This window comes from Ochotona princeps, chromosome 20, assembly GCF_030435755.1.
Source record: "Ochotona princeps isolate mOchPri1 chromosome 20, mOchPri1.hap1, whole genome shotgun sequence".
Lineage (NCBI taxonomy): Eukaryota > Metazoa > Chordata > Mammalia > Lagomorpha > Ochotonidae > Ochotona > Ochotona princeps.
The window spans coordinates 20,022,393-20,042,887 of NC_080851.1; the positions used below are offsets into that span (position 1 = coordinate 20,022,393).

At 38.5% G+C, this 20,495-nt stretch overlaps 1 protein-coding gene across 1 annotated transcript; it reads right to left on the bottom strand.

Annotated features, from left to right (window-relative positions):
• Positions 1-17,271: 17,271 nt before the first annotated feature.
• On the bottom strand, positions 17,272-18,635 carry LOC101524394 (probable G-protein coupled receptor 141). Its single transcript, XM_004582364.2, has one exon. It carries the CDS (start codon positions 18,407-18,409, stop codon positions 17,459-17,461), a length of 951 nt encoding a protein of 316 aa, XP_004582421.2. The 5' UTR covers positions 18,410-18,635; the 3' UTR covers positions 17,272-17,458.
• Between the last annotated feature and the right edge of the window lie 1,860 nt (positions 18,636-20,495).

Here is a 20,495-nt window from a genome sequence, read left to right on the forward strand (position 1 = left end):
TTCCTAGTGAAAAATACCTTAGATCTGGCATATTTCTTACCATCAGTAAGTTTTACTATAATTTAAACAGTTATTTGCATAACAATAAACCTTGTGTGTTGAATCATGCACTTTATTAAGGAACATCCCTACAAAACTATCACACCTAAGCTTTTTGAGTGAGATGGGACAGTTTTAGATGACTTTATGAACAACAAATATAATGCTGGTTTACTTTGAAAGTTGTGATCATCCACAAGGCCACAGGACCCTAAATTTTTATCAGCTCCACAGATTCAATGCATGTATCTTATAAGGCAGCTTGGTCATTAATTTTGTTAAAAGTTAGAATGCATATAAAAAGAACAGAACAGATTCTCTTATTATAGGTCACTAAAGTATCAATGTCATTTCTCCCTCTGAAGTGTACCTAAAATATTCATAAATACCACACACTGTGTTTTTAGTTGCTTCTCAGAATCTTCCTACACATGTTCAGATTCTTAGGGGAGCTAGAAGTTAAGTGATCATTTTCTTTGCCCTCAAGACCTTTCCCTTGTGACCATACTGTCATTTCTAACATTATCCTACAAAACCTTATAATTACTAGATATTTCTTTGCTCATTAAAACCAGATATTGAGATTTATAGATAAGAATTCAAACCCAGAAACAAATGGTTATGCAAAAACTTACTTGCTTTTTCCTTTCTGTATTTTGCTTCTGGTAGAAGGCTCAAGGCAGTGTGGTCATTGGTTGATCCATATCAGACCAGGCAATGAAGGAAGGCAACAGTCAGATTCTAGCAGACACGACAACCATGTGAAAACATAGGATGCATGATAAACTGAGCAAATAGTTCAGATCTTAAGATCAAAATCTCATAAGGTTAAATAGTCAAAATGGAGAACACAGATGAAATATCTGAGCCACAAACGGATGTTTATCTCTGCAGCTAGTGGTGAAGCAGTTTCAGAATTATTCCAGTAAGTAAAGACTTTTGTTGTCTGTCACCAACCATGACTTATTAGCAGAATTTTTTCTTATTCAAATGAAAACTTCAAGTTTTTTTCCCTCCAGTGTTGTTTATAGTTGTTCTTCCTTATATTGCCAAAAAATGTGTCAATTTCAAGAATAAGAACCTCAAGGGTAGATGCTTTCTGCAAGACTTTAGTTTTCCGAGCAGTAAGCTCCCTTGTCATTTCCAAAGGTGCCTATTTTGATTGGTGTTAAGGTTCTGTTGAAACTAGACCCTCACATGATGCAACTACAACAATAGAGTTCATTTTTCTCAAAACCACTGTATTTTGTTACATCAGCCTCTTCAAGTTCCATCTAGCTTTACAACCTTCTTTAGCTGTGCTGGGATGTCAAAGCTTGATTTTTAAAAAGTGTGAGTTTAGTACAACACTAAGATTTCAGGGAAGTGAGTATTGAGCTTAGTCATTAAGACATGCATATAAGACTGGGTTTACTTCCTGTTCCCACTTCTGACTCTAGCTTCTTGCCTGTGCAGCAATGGTGACTCCATTAGCTGGATCCCTGCTACCCATGAGGGAAACTTGCATCGAATTCCTGGTTCTCAAGTTCAGACCCAGTCCAATCCTTGCTATTGCAGGAATTTGAGGAATGGACCAACAAATAAGAACTTTCTCTCTCTCCCTCTTTCTCTCTCTCTTTGTGTGTATGTTTCTACCTCTCAAATAACTTAAATTATATATTAAATTAAAAGTTTAAAGGGCCAGCATGTCTTCAACAATCGTAACAAAACCCAGTCCCAAATCACATTACTGTTCATTCACAAGAATTCAAAAGAACCAAACTTTATGACCTGTAATGCAAGTTCCTTATGGGTTACATTTAGGTGCTAACTGAAAAGATTTCCATTTGCTTTGGAAAAGAGTGTCTTTTCCACCTATGCCATCCGCTACATGATCATTCAATGGTTTTTGTGGCCACAAAGATATTTAAAAAAACCCAAATAATTTAAATATAATGAAGCAATTAAGCCATATGCTTAATTATTTTAAGAAAAACCCTCAGTAAAAATATGATTTCAACTCTTATTATGAAAATCAAACGTGCCAACTCTATGTAGCTGGAGAACTTTCAGGTGCAATCTGTTCTTGAAGCAGTTTTAAGCATCTCTTCCTAAATTCATTTAGATATATGAAATCCGGTTATAGCCCTGGTTGTGGACGTATTATATGACGGTCCTTATTTTTTTCACATCAAAATGTGTTCCTAGAATCTGCAGGATAAAGTACGTTCCCATAGAAACCATGCTATATTTAGGGGTTGCTTGTCTGATGAAGGACAAACTGGGAAATAAGTTAGATGTGACCAGCAGTAGAGCACAAAAACAAAAACTCAAGTATAATTACTATCGCCAGCACACAATTTAGTTGTTCATATTGATGACATGAGGAATTTGAAGTACTAAAGCATGCATTTGTAATATGAAAGAAGTATGCATATATTCCATAATTTCCCACTCTAGTTAAAATCCAGCACTTTTTCCGTGAAGAGTGTCAATACCTTAACACAGCCAACAAATCCTTAATATAAAAATTTAGAAATACTTTATTTTTTAATCTTCTTACCTAACAGATGAAAGCACCATAATTCACAAAGTTAAACTAGCACAAGGCTACAGAGCTATTGAGTGCACAGGTAAGGATGAGAAACAGCAATCGCCATCCTGATGTAAGACTTCACTCTCACTACACCATGATGCTTATACATGGAGGATTTGAGGCAACCTGGCAGACACGTCAAATTCATGATTTACTTTGCCATTTCTCCATCTGGAATCTCAGTTTTGGAATGAATCCAAACCTTTAAACAGAGGTCTATTTCAAAATTCTAGAGCATTAAAATTCACCTGCAAATATAATTATTTTTTCCCTGCTACCTGCTAAGGTGTGAACATTAACCATCAGCCTGAGGTAGTTTTCAGAAGATGAAGTCAGTATGTCCTCAGCAGGCACAGGCTGGAAACAGATGCTGTGAGAGATGTTCCCCTCTCCTGGTCCACAGCAGGATCCTTTGAGCCAGCCTTCAGTGTGCCTTGGTCCTGCAAACAATGGAGTGGGGTCATTTACCTTCTTCAGAATTGTGAAATTGGTCTTAAGACATATTTTTAGGAATGAGATAACAAGATCTGTAACTGCTAATTCTCAAACCTATTAACACTTGCAAGTTATTATCTAACACTCTGACCATGCCAATTATGGTGCTTTTGATGCCAGATACAGCGTTTGGGATTTCAGCCCCTGTCCTCTCTGTCCTCCTGTGTTCTTTCTCTCTTCATTCATCTCCCTGAGTGCATGTGTGCATCTTACTCTGTCCACATTTTAAATATTTCTTTCCATTGGAAGGAAAAGATTCAGGCAGATTACGCCATCTCTTCCTTCTATGTCACCAATGCAATATGGAGACCCAGGAAGACTTTTTTTCAAAACGTCTTTCTCACTCCTACTTCAGCGGGGCATTGTTGCCCAGGAAGGCATTTCTGAACATCTTTAGAAGTCAATCCAACAAGTACATTCAACAAATATTTTTTCTGGCATTTATATTTTAGTAAAGATAAAATCTCAAAATAACAAAACCATAGCTTTTGGCATGAAAAGTTGGCATGAACGGTCTTGGATGGATGGCTGAAAGCCACAACCATTAGCCCTTAGCTTCGCAGAAATGTGCACCTTGTCCGAGGATACTCTTCTCTGCCCCTAATACAAGGGCACGTGATTTTTAAAGTAAAGCAACAGCAACTGATTTTAGACTATCAGAAAAACTCATTAATGAAGGCTGCAATTTTATATCTGCCTGTAATACCCTCCATGAACATCCTCAGCTGTCAGTGAAATTATACCTTGCTCATTGCTCAGACTCCATTTGCTCCTGGCATGCACCCTGGTCTCTGCACTGTGTTCCTTGTCCCTGGGAGTCTCTCAACAGGAGTCCTTCTCTCACTCCCACATGAGACTTCCCTTTGTCATTGCAGTTGTCACCACTGATGTCATGTCCCTGGGGAAGCCACTGGTTTTGACTTCCACAGGAAAGAGCCAGGTATTATCACATTACCCTGTTTGAGTTTTTCTTTGTTCTGATTGCGGGGTTGTTTGTCAGTTTATGGTATGCCTCTTCGTTCCCTGACATGAACTTTCTCTAGTGTCTCAAAGCATTTATGCTCTGACCTGCTGAATCAAACAGGGTGCCCACTCTGCCTAGTCACCCAAAGCCTGTGTTAATGTAAACAGGTTGAATAAACATCAATTGCTGACATATCTACTACTTTTATAAAAAATAGGTTTTATAACTTCAGCCCATTGCCCTTTGACACCACTAACCAAGGTGGCAATGTCAAAGCTACCACAGCCATAGTCCAGGAGATCTTGTCTCCTTTTCAGAGAGCCGAGTGTCTTAAAACTGTGCATGCATCCCAGGACACAGAAACATTCAATCAAGGATGAGGAAGCATTTTGTTCAACACAGACTTTTCCTGTGGGTCGTCTATTTTTTTTCTCAGATCTCTAGATGTTTTGTGCAAATCATCTCTTTTGCCTTAGGGTAGCAGCCTGAATTCAGTAAAGAAAAATGTAGGTTACCTCTTTCAAGGTTGCTATAGAAAGTGGTTTTAGTTTTTCCTGTTTTGATTCTATTTCCTATGAATGGAAGAAACCAAGTTCGTCAGAGCATAGAAAAGGGGCTGGTGAGTTTACTACCACCTGATACACAATAGGCTGAAGGATGAGCCGCAGTTTAGATCAATGGATTGTACTCAACTGCTTTCTGAAATGATAATGATCTTAGAACTTTGACATGCCAAGAGACTTCAGTCAAAATGTGTTTAACAAGGGCAAATATTTGGCACCATAGCTTAAGTTATTGCTTTGTGTGCCGGCAGCCTATATTAGAGCACCAGCTTTCAAGTCCAGGCTACCCTGTTTCTGCCCTACTTTTCTGCTGATGGACATGTTGAGAGGCAGCACAGAGTGGTTCAAATGGGCAGGTCCCTGCCACATGCACTGGAGGCCCAGATGGAGTTCCAGGCTCCTGGCTTTCGCCTGGCCCAGCCTTGTTGGCATTTGGAGTGTAAACCAGTAGAAAGATGGAGGATCTCTCTCTTTCTTCTCTCTCTCTCTCTCTCATCACCCCCTTTCAAACAATTTAAATAAATAAAAAATTTTTACATGTGACAGTGTATATGATTAACAAACCAGGAAGAACACGGTGAAAATGCACAGAAAGAACCTTTCTCTGACACAGTGGTTTCCAACAGCTATGCTAGGAGACATGCCTGTCACTGTAGTGCTTGAAAAACTAACTTTTTGGAACAGTATTTGTCGAACATTGTTGTACTTAGGAGTAGGTCTAGAGAGCTTGTTTAATTGCAGATGCTGATTTCACCCTTGGTCTGGAGTGGGATCTAAGATTTGGTTTTTCTGAGTGGCCCAGTCCCTAATCTACAGACCGCACTGTGCACAGCAAGCCCTGCAAGTACAATGCCCAATACGGAAGCCATTTGCAACACATGACTATTTAAGCTGATCTAAATTAAACAATTCACCTCCCAGTCACATTAGCCGCACTTTAAGTACTCAATCACAGAAGGCTCTATTGAATCATTTACCACAGAAAACACAATCGTTAAATCATTCCTACTCCCCGCAAGCTCAGCTCATCTGTTGTCTGGCTGATGGCTGCCAGCTTCTACTTGGATGTGGAGCATAGCTACAATTGATCAGGGAATCACTTGTGCTGGGGAATGCGACCCTCGGGGCTGAAAAGAAGCAAGGAGGAGAATTGTTGAAGAATTCAAAGAGTGAGATTTCCAGAAGAATGTGGTCAACAGGGTCAAATGCTGCTGGGAAGAAGAAGCTAAGGTGTGAAAATTGCCCATTGCTCATGAAGAGACCGGTGGTAAAGGAGGACAGTAGTAGTGTCAAACAGGAGCTTTTAAAGGTGGAAACCTTGGGTTTATTGATGTAATAAAACAAAAAACATGCCTATCTTGAATCCCAAAGGAAATTGGCCACAGGGATATATTAATTTTGAATGTTCAAGTCAGTATGAGCCCCTCATTTGTGCTTTGACAGTTGAAAGAACTCAAATAAATAACACTAGCCATCAAAGATTTCAAAGTTTCCAGTCCTAAGGAGCTCATCTCAGCCTTCAAAGAAACTTCCCATTTCCTTCCAGCTAAGTGGGAAAATAATTACTTTGTTTTTATTACACCAGTGACTGCAGTATTCCTTGCTCTCTTGCAGGCTCTTGTTAGGATGAAGAACAATTTCCACTAATCGCTTTTTACCCAAAATCTTGCCAGGTCCTTAAAAATAAACCTTGTTTTCAAGGAGAGGCCAAGTCCTGTGGGGTTTTACCAATCGATATTTGACACCTTGTTCAGAGCGTGAAAAGCAGTTTTAATTAGATGCACAGGCCAGCTTCTTTCTAAATTAAATAAAACTTCTTAAAGTCACATTAATTGCCCTGTTATTAGTAAATTTAAAAAGTCTGCCAGAGCTTATGGAACTCAGTGATGGGCAATGCTGGTTACATTTCCCCACTGCTGCACACAGAAGTCCACTCAGGGAAATGGCATGCATCACATGCCCAGGCAGAAAAGATTTAATTTCCCCTGGGGAAGTATAGGGACTTGGGCACTCAGAATATTGTCTCTAGATTGCTCCAAACTGCCACCAGAGTATGTGCCATTGCCTTATGCAGTGGCAGAAAGAAAATCAGATTTTACTTTTGGAACAAGTGGGTCAACTGGAACTTCAGTTCAGTTGCATGACTTTCAGCAAGTTTTAGAATCACTGAAATCTTTTATTTTTAATATGAATATCATATAATTTTTTTCTCTGCCCGGAGAGGTTTTTTTTCCCCTTATTTTTAAGAGGAGCAAATTATAAGAGATAGGTACCTCAAGTGTGTCTTGATTTTTATTTATTTATTTATTTTATTGGAAAAGCATACTGGAAATGCATATTGGAAGAGGCAAAGACCTTCCATCCACTGGTTCACTCTCCAAGTAGTCACAATGGCAGGAACTAAACCAATCTGAAGCCAGGAACCAGGAGCTTCTTTTAGGTATACCAGGCAGGTGCAAGTCCCAAGGCCCATGGCCATCCTCCACTGCTTTCCCAGGCCACAAGCATGAATTACATGGGAAATGGAACAGCCAGGACACACCGGCCCCCATACGGAATCCTGGTGCATGCACTTTGAAGATTTTAGCCACTGAGACCCACGTGTCTTGGTTTTTTTAAGATAGCTAGACAGTGTTGACCTAACGCATACCCCAAACATTCAGTAGGTTTGTGACAAGGGTTTTGCTTTCAAAGGATTAAAAAATCCCTAAGTGGTTTATGATAAATTAAGGGATTTCTGGTATATAGGAACAGTCTCAGTGGGGATTTGGGAATGGCATAACTAAGCTTACTTAATTATGCACACTGGGGAAAAAGATTAAAACAGAATTCAAAGATGTGAGAAAGGAAATGGACTCTATGCAAGGGATTTCTCCAGTGGGGGTAGCTGGGCACAGCAGTGGCAAGGTTAGAGGGAAGTGAGTGACCCAGGCAGGTTCCACTTCATGAAATGGACAAGGAGACAGGTGGTGGATGTGACCTAAATTCAAACATGTGGAAGCAACAATTTTCCTGGTAGCATGCTCCTTCATGCACTGGCTCAGAATTAGGGCAGCCACAGTTAAGGTAGAACTTTAACTTTCCCTCACATTAATGTCAGGTGGGCAGCTCACTGGTGTGGCATCTAGTATTGACTGTGTGAAGAACCAGAGACCCGTATGTTTATTGAGCCACCAGGTTATCCTATTTCAGTCAGTCAGATAAGCACTTTTCAGGAACATGACAACAGGCCTAATTTTTCTTGACATCATGGCAGCACAAAAAGGTACAGAGTTTACTTTAGGGCCACCAACAAAAAAAAAAAAAAAAAAAAAAAAAGTGGAACTTCTAAAGAAGAAGAAACTCAATCAAAGCCACAGTCTTTTGTGTCTTTAGGCTGAAAACATTTAACTCGGGGGTAATCAAATCCTACTACATTCCTCCCCAAGAATGTTCTGAGAGATACAATCTCAGCAACAGGATTTAAAGCAGCTCCAACCACAGAGAATTCTGGAATACGAACATCTGCCACGTTTAGATGAGCCTCTGAAGGAGCTCACAACCAGTCAGTGTCTGTCAGTAATGTAAGACCAGTGCAAGTGAAGAAAGCAAAATGATACATCTCGTATTCCACATTACAAGTCGTTCAGGATATATTATTCTCTAGGATACAAGAATCCAGATTTTATTTTCCTATATCTCAGAGTTTTCATTCATGACTTCAAAAATGGCAAATGTTACTTATCAGACCCTCACACAGTATTATGGGGAGGCTGAATAAGAAAACGTACTCCCCTCATGAGTCATTTTACCAGGGAGGAACACTTTTCCCGAAAGCCCCCTGCAGATCTGCTCTTGCAGCTTGTTGTCAAGAGTGGGCTATGTGTAGATTCATCAATCTGTCTTGTAACTGTCATTGTGTGTACTCTATATCTGAAGAGGGTTTCCCTCCTCTGTTGGGTCAGAGCAGAAAAGTACTATTGTGTAGGGATCAAGGAAGGAGCGTGCAGAGCTCTTCCAAGACAACCAGTGGTTGCCCATCTTCTCAGAAGCCCAATCAAGCCTTCATAAGTGCTGTAGAATTCACTACATGCATTCTTCATGGTCTAAAATACGGCTCCAATCACTGCCAGCTCTCCCTCCTGTCATCATCTTCTGAATCATAATAAACCCCAGCTCATAGCCTCCTCTGGGCCCTGCAAACGTTCCCTGTGCCACCTCGACCTTCATGTTGAGATGCATTACACCATGCTTCCTCACTGCTCCAGTTAAAACCAATGCTTCCTCCTTACAACCTCCTATTCATTTCATTTTGATCGAGGCCCATATTTTTAAAGATTTATTTATTTTTATTGGAAAGGCAGATTTACAAAAAGAAGGACAGATGCTGAGAATAATCTTCCATCTGCTGGTTCACTCCCCAAGTGGCTACAACAGCTGGAGCTGAGCTGATCCAAAGCCAGGTGCCAGGAGCTTTTTCTAGATCTCTCACACAGGTGCAGGGTCCCAAGGCTTTGGGCCATCCTCCACTGCTTTCCCAGACCACAAGCATGGAATTGGATGGGAAGTGGAGCATCTGGGACATACAGGATCCCAGCACATTCAAGGCAAGGATTTAGCCACTAGCCCATCGCACTAAGCCCAAGACTCATATTCAACATAGTGCTGCTAAGCGTATTTCCATCTTCAAGAAAAAGAGTCACAGAGAAATCTGTCATCTCTTGCTTATGTCCTTCAATGCCTGTAACACCCAGAGTTAGGTCTGTCTAATAACAGAAGCTGAGTAGTAAGTATGATTCTCCCATGTGGTGGCTATGATTTGTGAAATCACTGGTACCTCCAAGGGTGCACATTAGCAGGAAATTGGAATTGGGAGTGGAGCCAGGAGTCTAACCCAGGGACTTCAGTGTGGGATGGGGGCTTCCCGAGGGAAATCTAAGGTGCTGCTGCACCCTCATCTCTATTCTTTATAACATTTACCTTCCGTTAGCCTGGAGACAGTATTCACTTTAAAAGTTAATCAAATTTGCTGAGAGCCAAAGATTCTGACTAATTAAAATGCCCTCAACAATTTTGTCAGAATTATTAAAACAAGAGCACAGCCAATTAAGGCCTAAGGCATTCTTCAGATATATGCTCTGCTAGACCAACTCAGAGAGTCAGAAAAATTATTATAAACCCATCAAAATTGTGGAATTTCTCAAAGAGAATAACTTATCATCTCTGAAAGAATAATCGTAGATGTCTCTGAAAGGGACAGAAAATCATTTTATTAATGAAAGGAGCCTTCCAAAGATACATAAAGAGTGTTTTCATCTTAATACATGTTACATTGCTCAGATGGGTGACTCAGATAGCTGTGTGCATCTGCTTTGCTTCGTGGCTGTGCCCATTTCAATGTCACAATTTCCACACTCACCTGAGATCCAGAACCAAATATTTATTTCCTAAGTCTGTGTCCCATGGAAACAATGTGGACATTATTTGTGGAACATACTGCTGTCCCTATGCTAAGGAAAACTGAGACAAAATACTCTACCTGTTTGTTTATTAATCAATACTAAGAATAATAAAAATAACTTAGCTACTAACTTCTCAAGATACTTGGGGAATGCAGTTATCCTTTGGTATCAGAGGGGAGCTGATTACAGGATCTTGCGCATTGCAGTTAAAAAAATCCTAGGTACTTAAGTCTCTCCTATAAAATGACATAGTATTTTCACATAACTAAATTAATATTCCTGTGTTAGTTTAAATCACCTCAAGATGAGTTACAGCATCTCTAATGCTACTACTTTAGTTACACAATTTTGTTTGGTAATAATGGCAAGAAAAAATGTCTGTACATGTTCAGTACACACAAATTATTTTTTCTGTGATTTTCAGTCGCCAGTTGGTGAAATCCATATAGTTAAATTTTGTGAATATACAGGATGGCTACATTACAATTGAATAAAACCAATCATTTATCAGCATCAACAGCCTCCAACATTCTCACTCTACTGTGTTCATCAAATCGAACTTATTCCATAGATTTTTTCCCCCCCAATCCCAATCAGAAGCCTTCCCCAGGAAATCACCCAGGCCAGGATTTAAAATTCAAAAAATGAGTGGACAGTTGTAGTGGTGAAAATGGAAAACTCCCGACTCAAACAGCAAGGAATAGATGTCTGTGGGTGTGGTGCTTTCATGAACTTTTGCATCACCTAGTGGGCCTCTGCTGCACCACTTCCAAGAAAGTCTGAATAGCAGGCTTGGTAGTGGTTTTGAGACACCTTACTTGGGTTTGTCTTTTACTTTGCATATTCCGTCTCTGCTCTGAAGGTAGGGGCTGCTCCCTTTGTCTCCAATTCCCAAATTCTTTAGCATTCTCTTTTGTTCTTACTCGAATTTCACTCTTTATATAAAATTGAATTCTTCCTGTTCAAATTACTGTGTAGTTCCTGTCTCCTGATTTGGCGTTAGCAGATACAAAGGACCTTGAGAATAATTTGTTACTATTTGTTCTGTCAAATAATAAAATGTGGTGGCCTTATTTCTTGAGATGGGGAAGGATACTGAGGGATAAAAGCAAGTATTCTGGTTAAGTTCAACTGAAGATGTTGTTTTTATAAGTGAAAATTTCCAGGTAGTTTTACATGAATGCCTGAAATCCAGCAGCGAGGATAGTAAGAGATATGGGTAGGAAAAAATCAGAGTGTAGATGACAGGTAAAGGACAGACTGGAATGTGCAGAGAGAGGCAGACTGAGGAGTGAGCCATGGGGGCAGTGCCACATTGAGAGTCCGAGAACACAAGGAGTAGACGAATTAAAATGGAGTAATCCTAGTAACGTCATAATCTCAGGTCTTAAATTGAAGTCTTTGAATCACTGTGAGTTCGTTTTAGTATATGGTGATAGCTAAGGATTTAATTTCACCCTTCTACATTTAGAATCCAGTTTTGCCAGCACTCTTATTAAAGAGAATAGCCTCTCTCCAATATGTGGTCTAGACACTTTTGTCCACTCAGTTGGTTGTGTGTACATAGATTAATTTCTGGGCTCTGTGTTCTGTTCCATTGATCTCTGTGTGAATCTTTAAACTGGTAAAGTGCTGTTTTAATTACTCTAGCTTTGTAGTAAGCTTTGAAGTCAGATTTTATAATGTCTCCAGCTAGGTTTGTTTGGCCCAGGAATGCTTTGGCTATTTCTTTTTGGTCTTTGTGATTCCATATGAACTTTGGGATCATTGTTTCTGATTCTGTAAAGAATGTCATTGAATTTTGACAAGGATTTGTGTTAAATCTGTGGATTGATTGACTTACTGTAGAGATTCTAATGAAGATATTGTATAGGTGATGATTTCCTGTGTAAAACTCATAAAATACAGGGAACATAAGCAAGACTATACCAAAGAGTTTATGTCAACTCAGGCTCCATCTGCAAGAAATAATCAACGATGAACAGACAGCTGACAGAAAGGGAAAAATATTTACAAGCTACTAATTCCACAAAGTATCATTATTCAGGATATATCAATCAGCAACTCAAAACAAGCAAACAAACAAACAAAAAACCCTCAACCAGCCCAGTTAAAAATGGAAAAAAAAGACCTCATTACTATATCCTATAAAGAAGAGATACAAGTAGACAAAATATACTTTTTTTAAAGATGCATATCATGACCATCAGGAAAAACAAATCACCCAGGCCTTGTCAAACTGCTGTTATCCAAAAGACAGAATAACAAATACTGGCCAGGATGTGGTGAAAGTGGAACATTTTTATTTTATTTATTTGTTTATTTGAAAGGCCGAGTTAGAAACGATAGAGAAATTTTTAATCCACTGCTTCACTTAAAAGGGGAACCGTTGGTAAGAATGTAAATTAGTGCCACCACTGTGGAAAACAGTGTGGAGATTTCTTTATAAAAAGTAGAAATAGACTTACCATATGGTCCCACAATCCCACTAGTGGGTGTATACCCAAAAGTCATGAACTCATTGTATCAAAGAGACATCTGCACTATTGTGTTTATAGCAGCATTATTTATAATAACCAAAATATGGAATCAATCAAAGTTTCCATTGCCAGATGAATGGGTAGAGAAAACAAAAGAATGGAATTCTACCACTTGTGTACAAATAGATACAACAAAGGACATCAAGTTACATTAAATCAACAGAGAAGGACAGATACCATGTATTCTCCCACACATGTGAAAGCCAAAAGAAAAACCGAACCAAAAAAATGCCTGGATGTGTCAGTATGCCACAAATACAGTTTTGCTAAACTTTGTTCTGTATCTTTTTAAAACAATGGCATACACGTTGAGTTCTAATAATATGTTATTATTTAAAAATTCACTGTATACAAGTGAAGTATTTATCTGATGCTTATATATAGTCCTTGCCTATATTTCTGCTGAATTATGCTATTTTTACTTTTTCACTTGTTGAACTCTTTATTTAGTGGACCATTAAACCTTTGACTATAATATAAATTAAAAGTGTTTTATCTCAAAGACTAAAAAGCAAAAGAAGGAAGGAAGGAACAAATGTAAGAGGAAGTAGGAAAGAAGGATAAAGAGCCATTATATCGTTTAGAGTTTTCTCTGTTCACTGCATCGAATCTGTTCTCTTTATGTTAAAAAAGTAAAAAAAAAAAAAATGGTGTAATACAAGAAGTGGGAGAAAACTCAAGAACAAAATCATTTTAATAATTTAATGAAGAAATTTTTCAGTAAGAGGAAATTGCTCAACCGCATCATACCTGACTTTGGGATTTCATAAGGTCAGGATTTAGAATGAACCACCAGATTTATAAGTTGTTATCATTAAAGACCCTGACAAAACTGCATGCTGGAATTCAGGGGATTAAAGAAAGTATAGGCAAGGGCCAAAGAATTAGTGGGTGGTGAGGAACTGGAAACAGAGACCACAGGCAATTGTTTCAAGATTTTTATCACAGACCACCAGCTTCATCATATGTTATAATCCTGTAATAAATGTTTATCATGTTTCTACTTGCTGCCTTGCTATATCGTTACCACATTTCTCATTGTCCCAGAAAAATCAAGATAGGCTACTAAGAAGTGCATAGAATTGAGTGGAAGTGTGTACAAAACAAGACGACGCTTACTTTGCCAGAGTCATGGGCACCCAGGGCTGGTCTCTTTCTACAGTGGCATTAATAACAATAAGGGGGTTAGGGCTTCCCCTAATCTCTGCAGCCTCTGTCTTGCCCTGGCCACTGACACAGGCAACTGTAATCATTTTATGACCTTTATATTTGAGTGGAAGCCTTTTAGAGCATCTGATCATAGATGGAGACTTCCTGTTGACAGCACATGGACTCAGTTGATAGGGAAATGTAAGCCTGACTTATCTCTTGTCATTCAGCAATGTGTGAGCAGGAGAAAAAAAACTGACACTGTGGGTCCAAACAACCTAAGGTCTTCAAATGTCAGTAAAGACATTTCTGATCATTTTCTGAATGAATCAGATACTTTAGACAGTAATAGTTATAAGCCATTCAAAAAATTGAAAATATACATTTTCTATAGAATCAAAGGTTAAATATGAAGTGACAAATCAATAAGTTGTAATAAAGATAGAGATAATGAAAGATAGAATTTTAGAAAATTTTGGTAGATAATATGAAATAAAACTTGAGATGAAAATTGAAGTGCAAAGCAAATTTAAAGCTGCACAAAACTACTACATAATCGGGCCCAGCGGTGTGGCCTAGCGGGTAAAGTCCTCGCCTTGAAAGCCCTGAGATCCCATATGGGCGCCGGTACTGATCCGGCAGCTGTGCTTCCCATCCAGCTCCCTGCTTGTGGCCTGGGAAAGCAGTCGAGGACGGCCCAGGGCTTTGGGACCCTGCAACCGCGTGGGAGACCCGGAGGAGATTCCAGGTTCCAGGTTTCGGATCGGCGCGCACCGGCCCGTTGCGGCTCACTTGGGGAGTGAAACATCGGATGAAGGATCTTCCTCTCTGTCTCTCCTCCTCTCTGTGTATCCGGCTTTCCAATAATAATAAATCTTAAAAAAAAAAAAAAAAAAAAACTACTACATAATCCTTGAAACCAAATAAAACCTAACTAAAATAAAACCTAACTACTTTGATTTCCATGAGTATGTATTCCACTTCATAAATGTGTAGTATAATTCTTTATAGGCAAGCAGTTGTGTGTAGTGCACAATTGTATTGGCCCTGTCCCCACCAAACAGCAGTGGCATGTCTCCTCCAAACACTAATAATGATGGCAGCCCTGAATGTCCATGTCACACCCATTCCTTCACTAGATTTATTACAATAGCAGTTAAAGAAAAACAACAGGCAAGTGGAAACTTACTATTTATTCCCAAAATACTGATGAGTAAGACAGGTTATGCTATGAAATATTGCATTTCTATGTGGTAGATAGGATTTCTCAAGATCTATGGAGATAGAGCCTTTATTATAACATACCATAATGTAGAGAACTGTAATTAGCTAGCCTCAACATATCTAAAATATGAAAGAGGTTATTATATAACCTATAAAATAAAAGATACCATGATATAAAATAGAAAAGCATAATGAAATTTTCATAAGTATTTTTAATCTAGATATTTTACTATGTTTCTTTTTTATACATTTTTATAATTGTTACAAATGTTCAGAAATGTTTATGAGTTTTAGTGACTGTCTTACAAAAATTGAGGGTAAAAGCAAGGAAAAAAAGTAAATTGGGAAAAGAAGATAAGAGACAAAAGAAATATAACTTTAAAAATGATAGATACATGAAAATTAAAAACAGTAAAAAAATTTGGAACAGTGATTTTGTTGCTAATTTTCCTTCCTAGTAATTAATTCTATGACTCAGGAATTTTACTGATCTAAAATTTAGTAATCAAATTAGAAGGGCATTTTTGATTCACCTGATGTGTCTGTGGATTTAAAGAGTGATAATAAGTTAAGCAAAACTTTGAAATCCTGAAGACAGATCATGTAAAAAGTCCCTTAATTCATTCAGCTCTTCAGGTCATACTTTTGATTATGTCAGGCTGACACATCCAATGTTAAAGAATATTGGTTCCTTGGAAAGTTTCAAGAGGATAAAATCTTAAGGGTAAAAGTAGTATGGACAGAGAAATAAGAAAGCTCGCAGGCCTGTATGCCAACCTAGCTGTTAATAGAGTTTCTTGAAATAAAATCAGTTTAATGTACAATATATCATTTACATTGAATCAATTATTGTAAACAGTTGCTCAGGAAAAATTCAAGTTACTTAATATTTTAAATATTTATTGTTATTACTTTCAAGTATGTTTTTTTATCCATTCAGTAGTCAGAAAACAGTCATCATGTAGCCTAACCTTATAGAATCTAAAGTAATGATCTTTCTACATATTTCTCAAAAGGTTTTTTTTTTTGTAAGACTGTGGTCTTATTTTTTAAAACTTTACTATTATTTTTCAGAATTTATTTATTCATTTGAAAAGCACAGTGCTGGACACAGAGAGACAGAGAGACATCTACTTGCTTTTTTACTGCACAAATGGCCACATGGCCAAGACAGGATCTAGGAGTTTCCTCTACTTCTCCATATGTGTAGCATGGACCCAAGTACTTGGGCCATCTTCCGCTGCTTTTCTATGTATTTCAGCAGGGTCCTGGGTTGAAAGTGCAGTAGCTTAAAGTTAAATGGACACTTTAGTGTGGAAAACAGGAAGGCAAAGCAGTAGTCTAACTACTGTGGCCACAGTGCCAGTCCCTAGTTTTCAGGCATTTAAAAGCATGAAACTTTAATGGCATAGGAAACACTAAAGAGTTCTGTATTATTTTCTGTTTCCAAAGATGTTCTGAATAACTTATGGTCCAGGATGCCCAGAAATGAAAAAAAAAAAAAAAGAAAAAGAAAAAAAATTCCTTAGGAACTCATTTTAACTCCCAGGAGCACATTGGTTCAGGAATATTCTCTAAGTTGTGATTACATATTATTCAGGTGTATTCAGCAAGATTTTAAATGTGTTTTGAAGAAGTTGGTTCCCATGTCTTCACACATACATGACTTTTCAAAAGAGAAGTCTAGGAAAACATAATAGAAGACAAGTTCTGTCTTCATTTCTAGAGAATGACTTTCCACCTAACTTACAATAATCTAGAAATTTTCCTTACTCTTCTTCTCACTCCATACCATGCCTCAGCCACCAGCATTTGTTTGTTTGTTTTCTCTATGTTGTGAGTTATGTGGGAATAGAGAGAGAGGGAGAGGTAGACAAAAGAGACTTTCCATCTGCTGGTTCACTCTCCAAATGGTTGTATCAGCTAGAGCTTGACCAGGCCAATACTAAGGAACTTCATCAGGGTCTCCTACACAGACGTCAGGAGAAGCAATTACCTGAACATCTTCCTGTGCTACACCAGGCACATAGCTGGGAACTAGATCAGAAACAGAGCAGCTGGGACTCAAATTATTATTCTGATGGAATGTCGACATCATACATGGTAGTTTCAGCTCTGGGTTTGTGTCTTTGAACTTAGGGATAATTTGTATAAACGTAAGTGAGTAAAAAGGACCATAAGGCTAAATCCAGTCAAATGTGAGAACTTAGAATAAACCATTGAATTCTAGAGCTCGTGACTCATGCTACGTGCATGGGCCCAGTGGGCATACTACAGGAAAACGATGTAGTATTGCAACTGCAGGCAGATTCAACAGCACTATTCTTTGGGCATTTTTCAGAAACTGCAGCAAAAGTAAGTACTGGGGTCAGAGCTTTGACGTTTCATAGATCCCGGTACAGTTTTAGTCAAACAGTAAATGTCCATTTTCATTTCCAGTATAAATGAGTGAATACTGGAGCTTATGGTTAACGACACAAAAGGCAATTCCATAAGTTAATTATCTTTTGCTTAAACCAATGGCTCCCCCCCAAAACAAAGAGGAGCAAATCACAGCAGCTGATGGCTGTAACACTCAAGAAGATCTCATTATAAAATGCCACATAGTTGTCACAGTCATTGGTATGTACCACAACCTGCAAGTAATAGATCCTAAAGAACTGATAAGGAAGAAAACAAATGAGAATGATGCCTATAAAAAATAGATTCTTCAGCTGAGCCCAGAATTCCTGATGGGATAGTAAGGAATGACGTAGCTTCCTTGCCATCAAAATAATGATCAAGACCTGGAAGACCAAGAGAATTAGTGCAATGGCTATGACAATGGCGACTATTATATAGTTTAAAACCTTCACATATGTACGAGCAAGTTCTTTCTGGAATCTAAAACAGTGCTGTTCATTGTAATCCTTGAGGCTTCCATACTGAGAGACAATCAAGGGCACCACAATAACAATCACCAAGAGCCACATGCCAGCGCTGGCAGCCACAGCATGCAGCTTCCTGTAGAATTCCACTTTGTCTCTGCGCTTGAAGAAAATGAGATACCTGATGACCAGGATCACCACATAAAACAGGAATGTGAGATACATGTGGATGTGCAGCATGGAACTCACAAATTTGCAGACGGGCAACCCAAAAGTCCAAGTCTCCTTGATGAGGTAGCTCAGGCGAAAAGGCACCGTCAGCAGGAAAAGACTGTGGACCACCACCAGGTTCACCACAGCAGTGGTTGTCACAGACCGCGTGTTCATCTTCACCAGAAAGAACAGAATGGAGATGACGCCCAGCACGCCTCCAATGAGCACTACCAAATAGAGCCTGATTAAATGCGGTGTCAGTATGGGATTGCAAGAGGAATTCTTGGAGATATTGTGGCCAGCCATGCTTCTGATGTCACCTGCAAGAGACACTTCCATCAACACCAGCCAGAACAATGGCCAAGTTTGCAGACATTTGCTCAATCTCCATATGACAATGTGGCTTCATAATTTATCCACTCACATGAGGTAAACTACATGCATCAAGGATGTTTGTATTCCCGAGACAAAGAACACAGTAAATCATTGATTCCCAATCTTTAATTAAAAAATGAAATACAAATCTCAATCTTTGAGATACTCCAGAGGCATCTAGAGCTGTATCTGTGGACAAAAGCATTTGTGTATGTTTTCAGGGGATTGTATGACATCTGGAACTGATTCATGGATATGGGTACTAAAGTCACCACCAAAAAAATTGCCAGACACTTGCAAGGATAAGTGGATCCATGGTGCTTACAAATATCTTTATATAAAAATATATACAGATCACTTCTTTATTAGCAAATAACACAAGAATATGCATAATCAATTCATTGAAGATATTTATTATTTACAAAAATGCAGCTAAATCAAGACAGTAAGTAGTACTAGAAAGGTTTATCTAATATTTTCACTACAATTATGGCATAATCCAGCAGTGAGATTTGGCTATGTTCTTCCTACTGACCCCCTGAAATGCAGCATGTCACCTAAACACCTCACAAAATTAATAAAAGAACCCTTGTGAACTTGTGAAAGAACATCTTCTCAAACAATTTTCATCCATTTTCTATATTATTTCAAATTTTCATTTACTTATTCGTTTGTTTATTTGAAAGGCAGAGAGATGGAAACAAACACAGACATGGAGAGAGCGAGAGCACACAGCCGTCTACCAGTTCACTTCTCAGATGTTCTTGTCTTCAAGGACTTGGTCAGTCCTAATCAGGAGCCTGGAACTCAATCCAGCCTCCAGCGAGGGGTGTGGGAACCCAAGCCATTACCTGCTGCCTCCCAGGCTGCACATCAACAGCTGGAACCAGGACCAGAGCCAGGGCTACAAACCAGATACTATCCTACTGCTCCAACCTTGTTCAAATACTAGCTCATTGTTTACTGGAACAGATTTGATAGTCTTCTAATCCCACAAATCAAGTCATGTCATTTTTCCTATTGAAATCTCTTCAATAGCTCTCCATCTCCTTTAAGTTAAAGAATTACCTTGCATGTCTAGCGTGTTACACGTTAACAGCTAAAAAATCTCATCCCTTGACACCAGATCCAAAAGTAATCCAGGGATTAAACTGACAGGTTTGATGGATGGGATATAGGAAAGGTTAAGTGTCTTGATCGTTTGCAGAAATCTGATTTGCACAATTGTATTATTAGATGTCTGTTCACTGACATGAGGGAGACTCAAAATGAGGAAGAATAGTAGCAATTATTCACACAGTACCTGACCTTGTAACACATTTGCATTGTTCTAGTTCATTACTCGAATATCTCCTCATACAGCATAAGGGTATGTTCAAAAGTTTATGAAAAATGGAAATGAAAAAATAAGTTTATTTTGGTACAACAGTGATTACTAGATATTGGTAAGGGTGGAGAAAGGAAGGGAGGGTGGTTGGATAGAAGTACCAAAACATAGTTAAATGGAAGAAATAAATTCTAATGTTCCACAATGTAAAGGGGTAATTGCTTACAATAATGATTATCCACACACACAAAAGATAACAAAATTGACTCTTATTTGATTGATTTCATTATAAAAAACTGTATCGCATTCCATGAAATGTGCATGTTACACATTAATCAAAAGTTAGATAAAATACTTTTCAAAAATGTGATCACTCACACTTTTTCTTAACATGCATTTTCCATGAGCTTTTGAAAGAGCTTTTATGTGCATAGATTTCATTATTGTTTTGTACTGGACCAACATAGTGGCACAGTGAATTAAGCTACTGTCTACAATGCTAGAATCGCATATGGGCACTAGTGCATGTCCTGGCTATTTTACATAGTATACGCTCCCTGCTAATGTTCTTGAAAAAACAGGAGAAGGTGGCCCAAGCGCTTGGGCCTATGCTATCCCTCTGAGAGACATACATGAAACTCCTAACTCCTGGCTTTGTCCTGATCCAGTAATGGCCATCACAGCCATTTAGAAGATTTCTGTCCTTTTAACTCTCTTGAATAA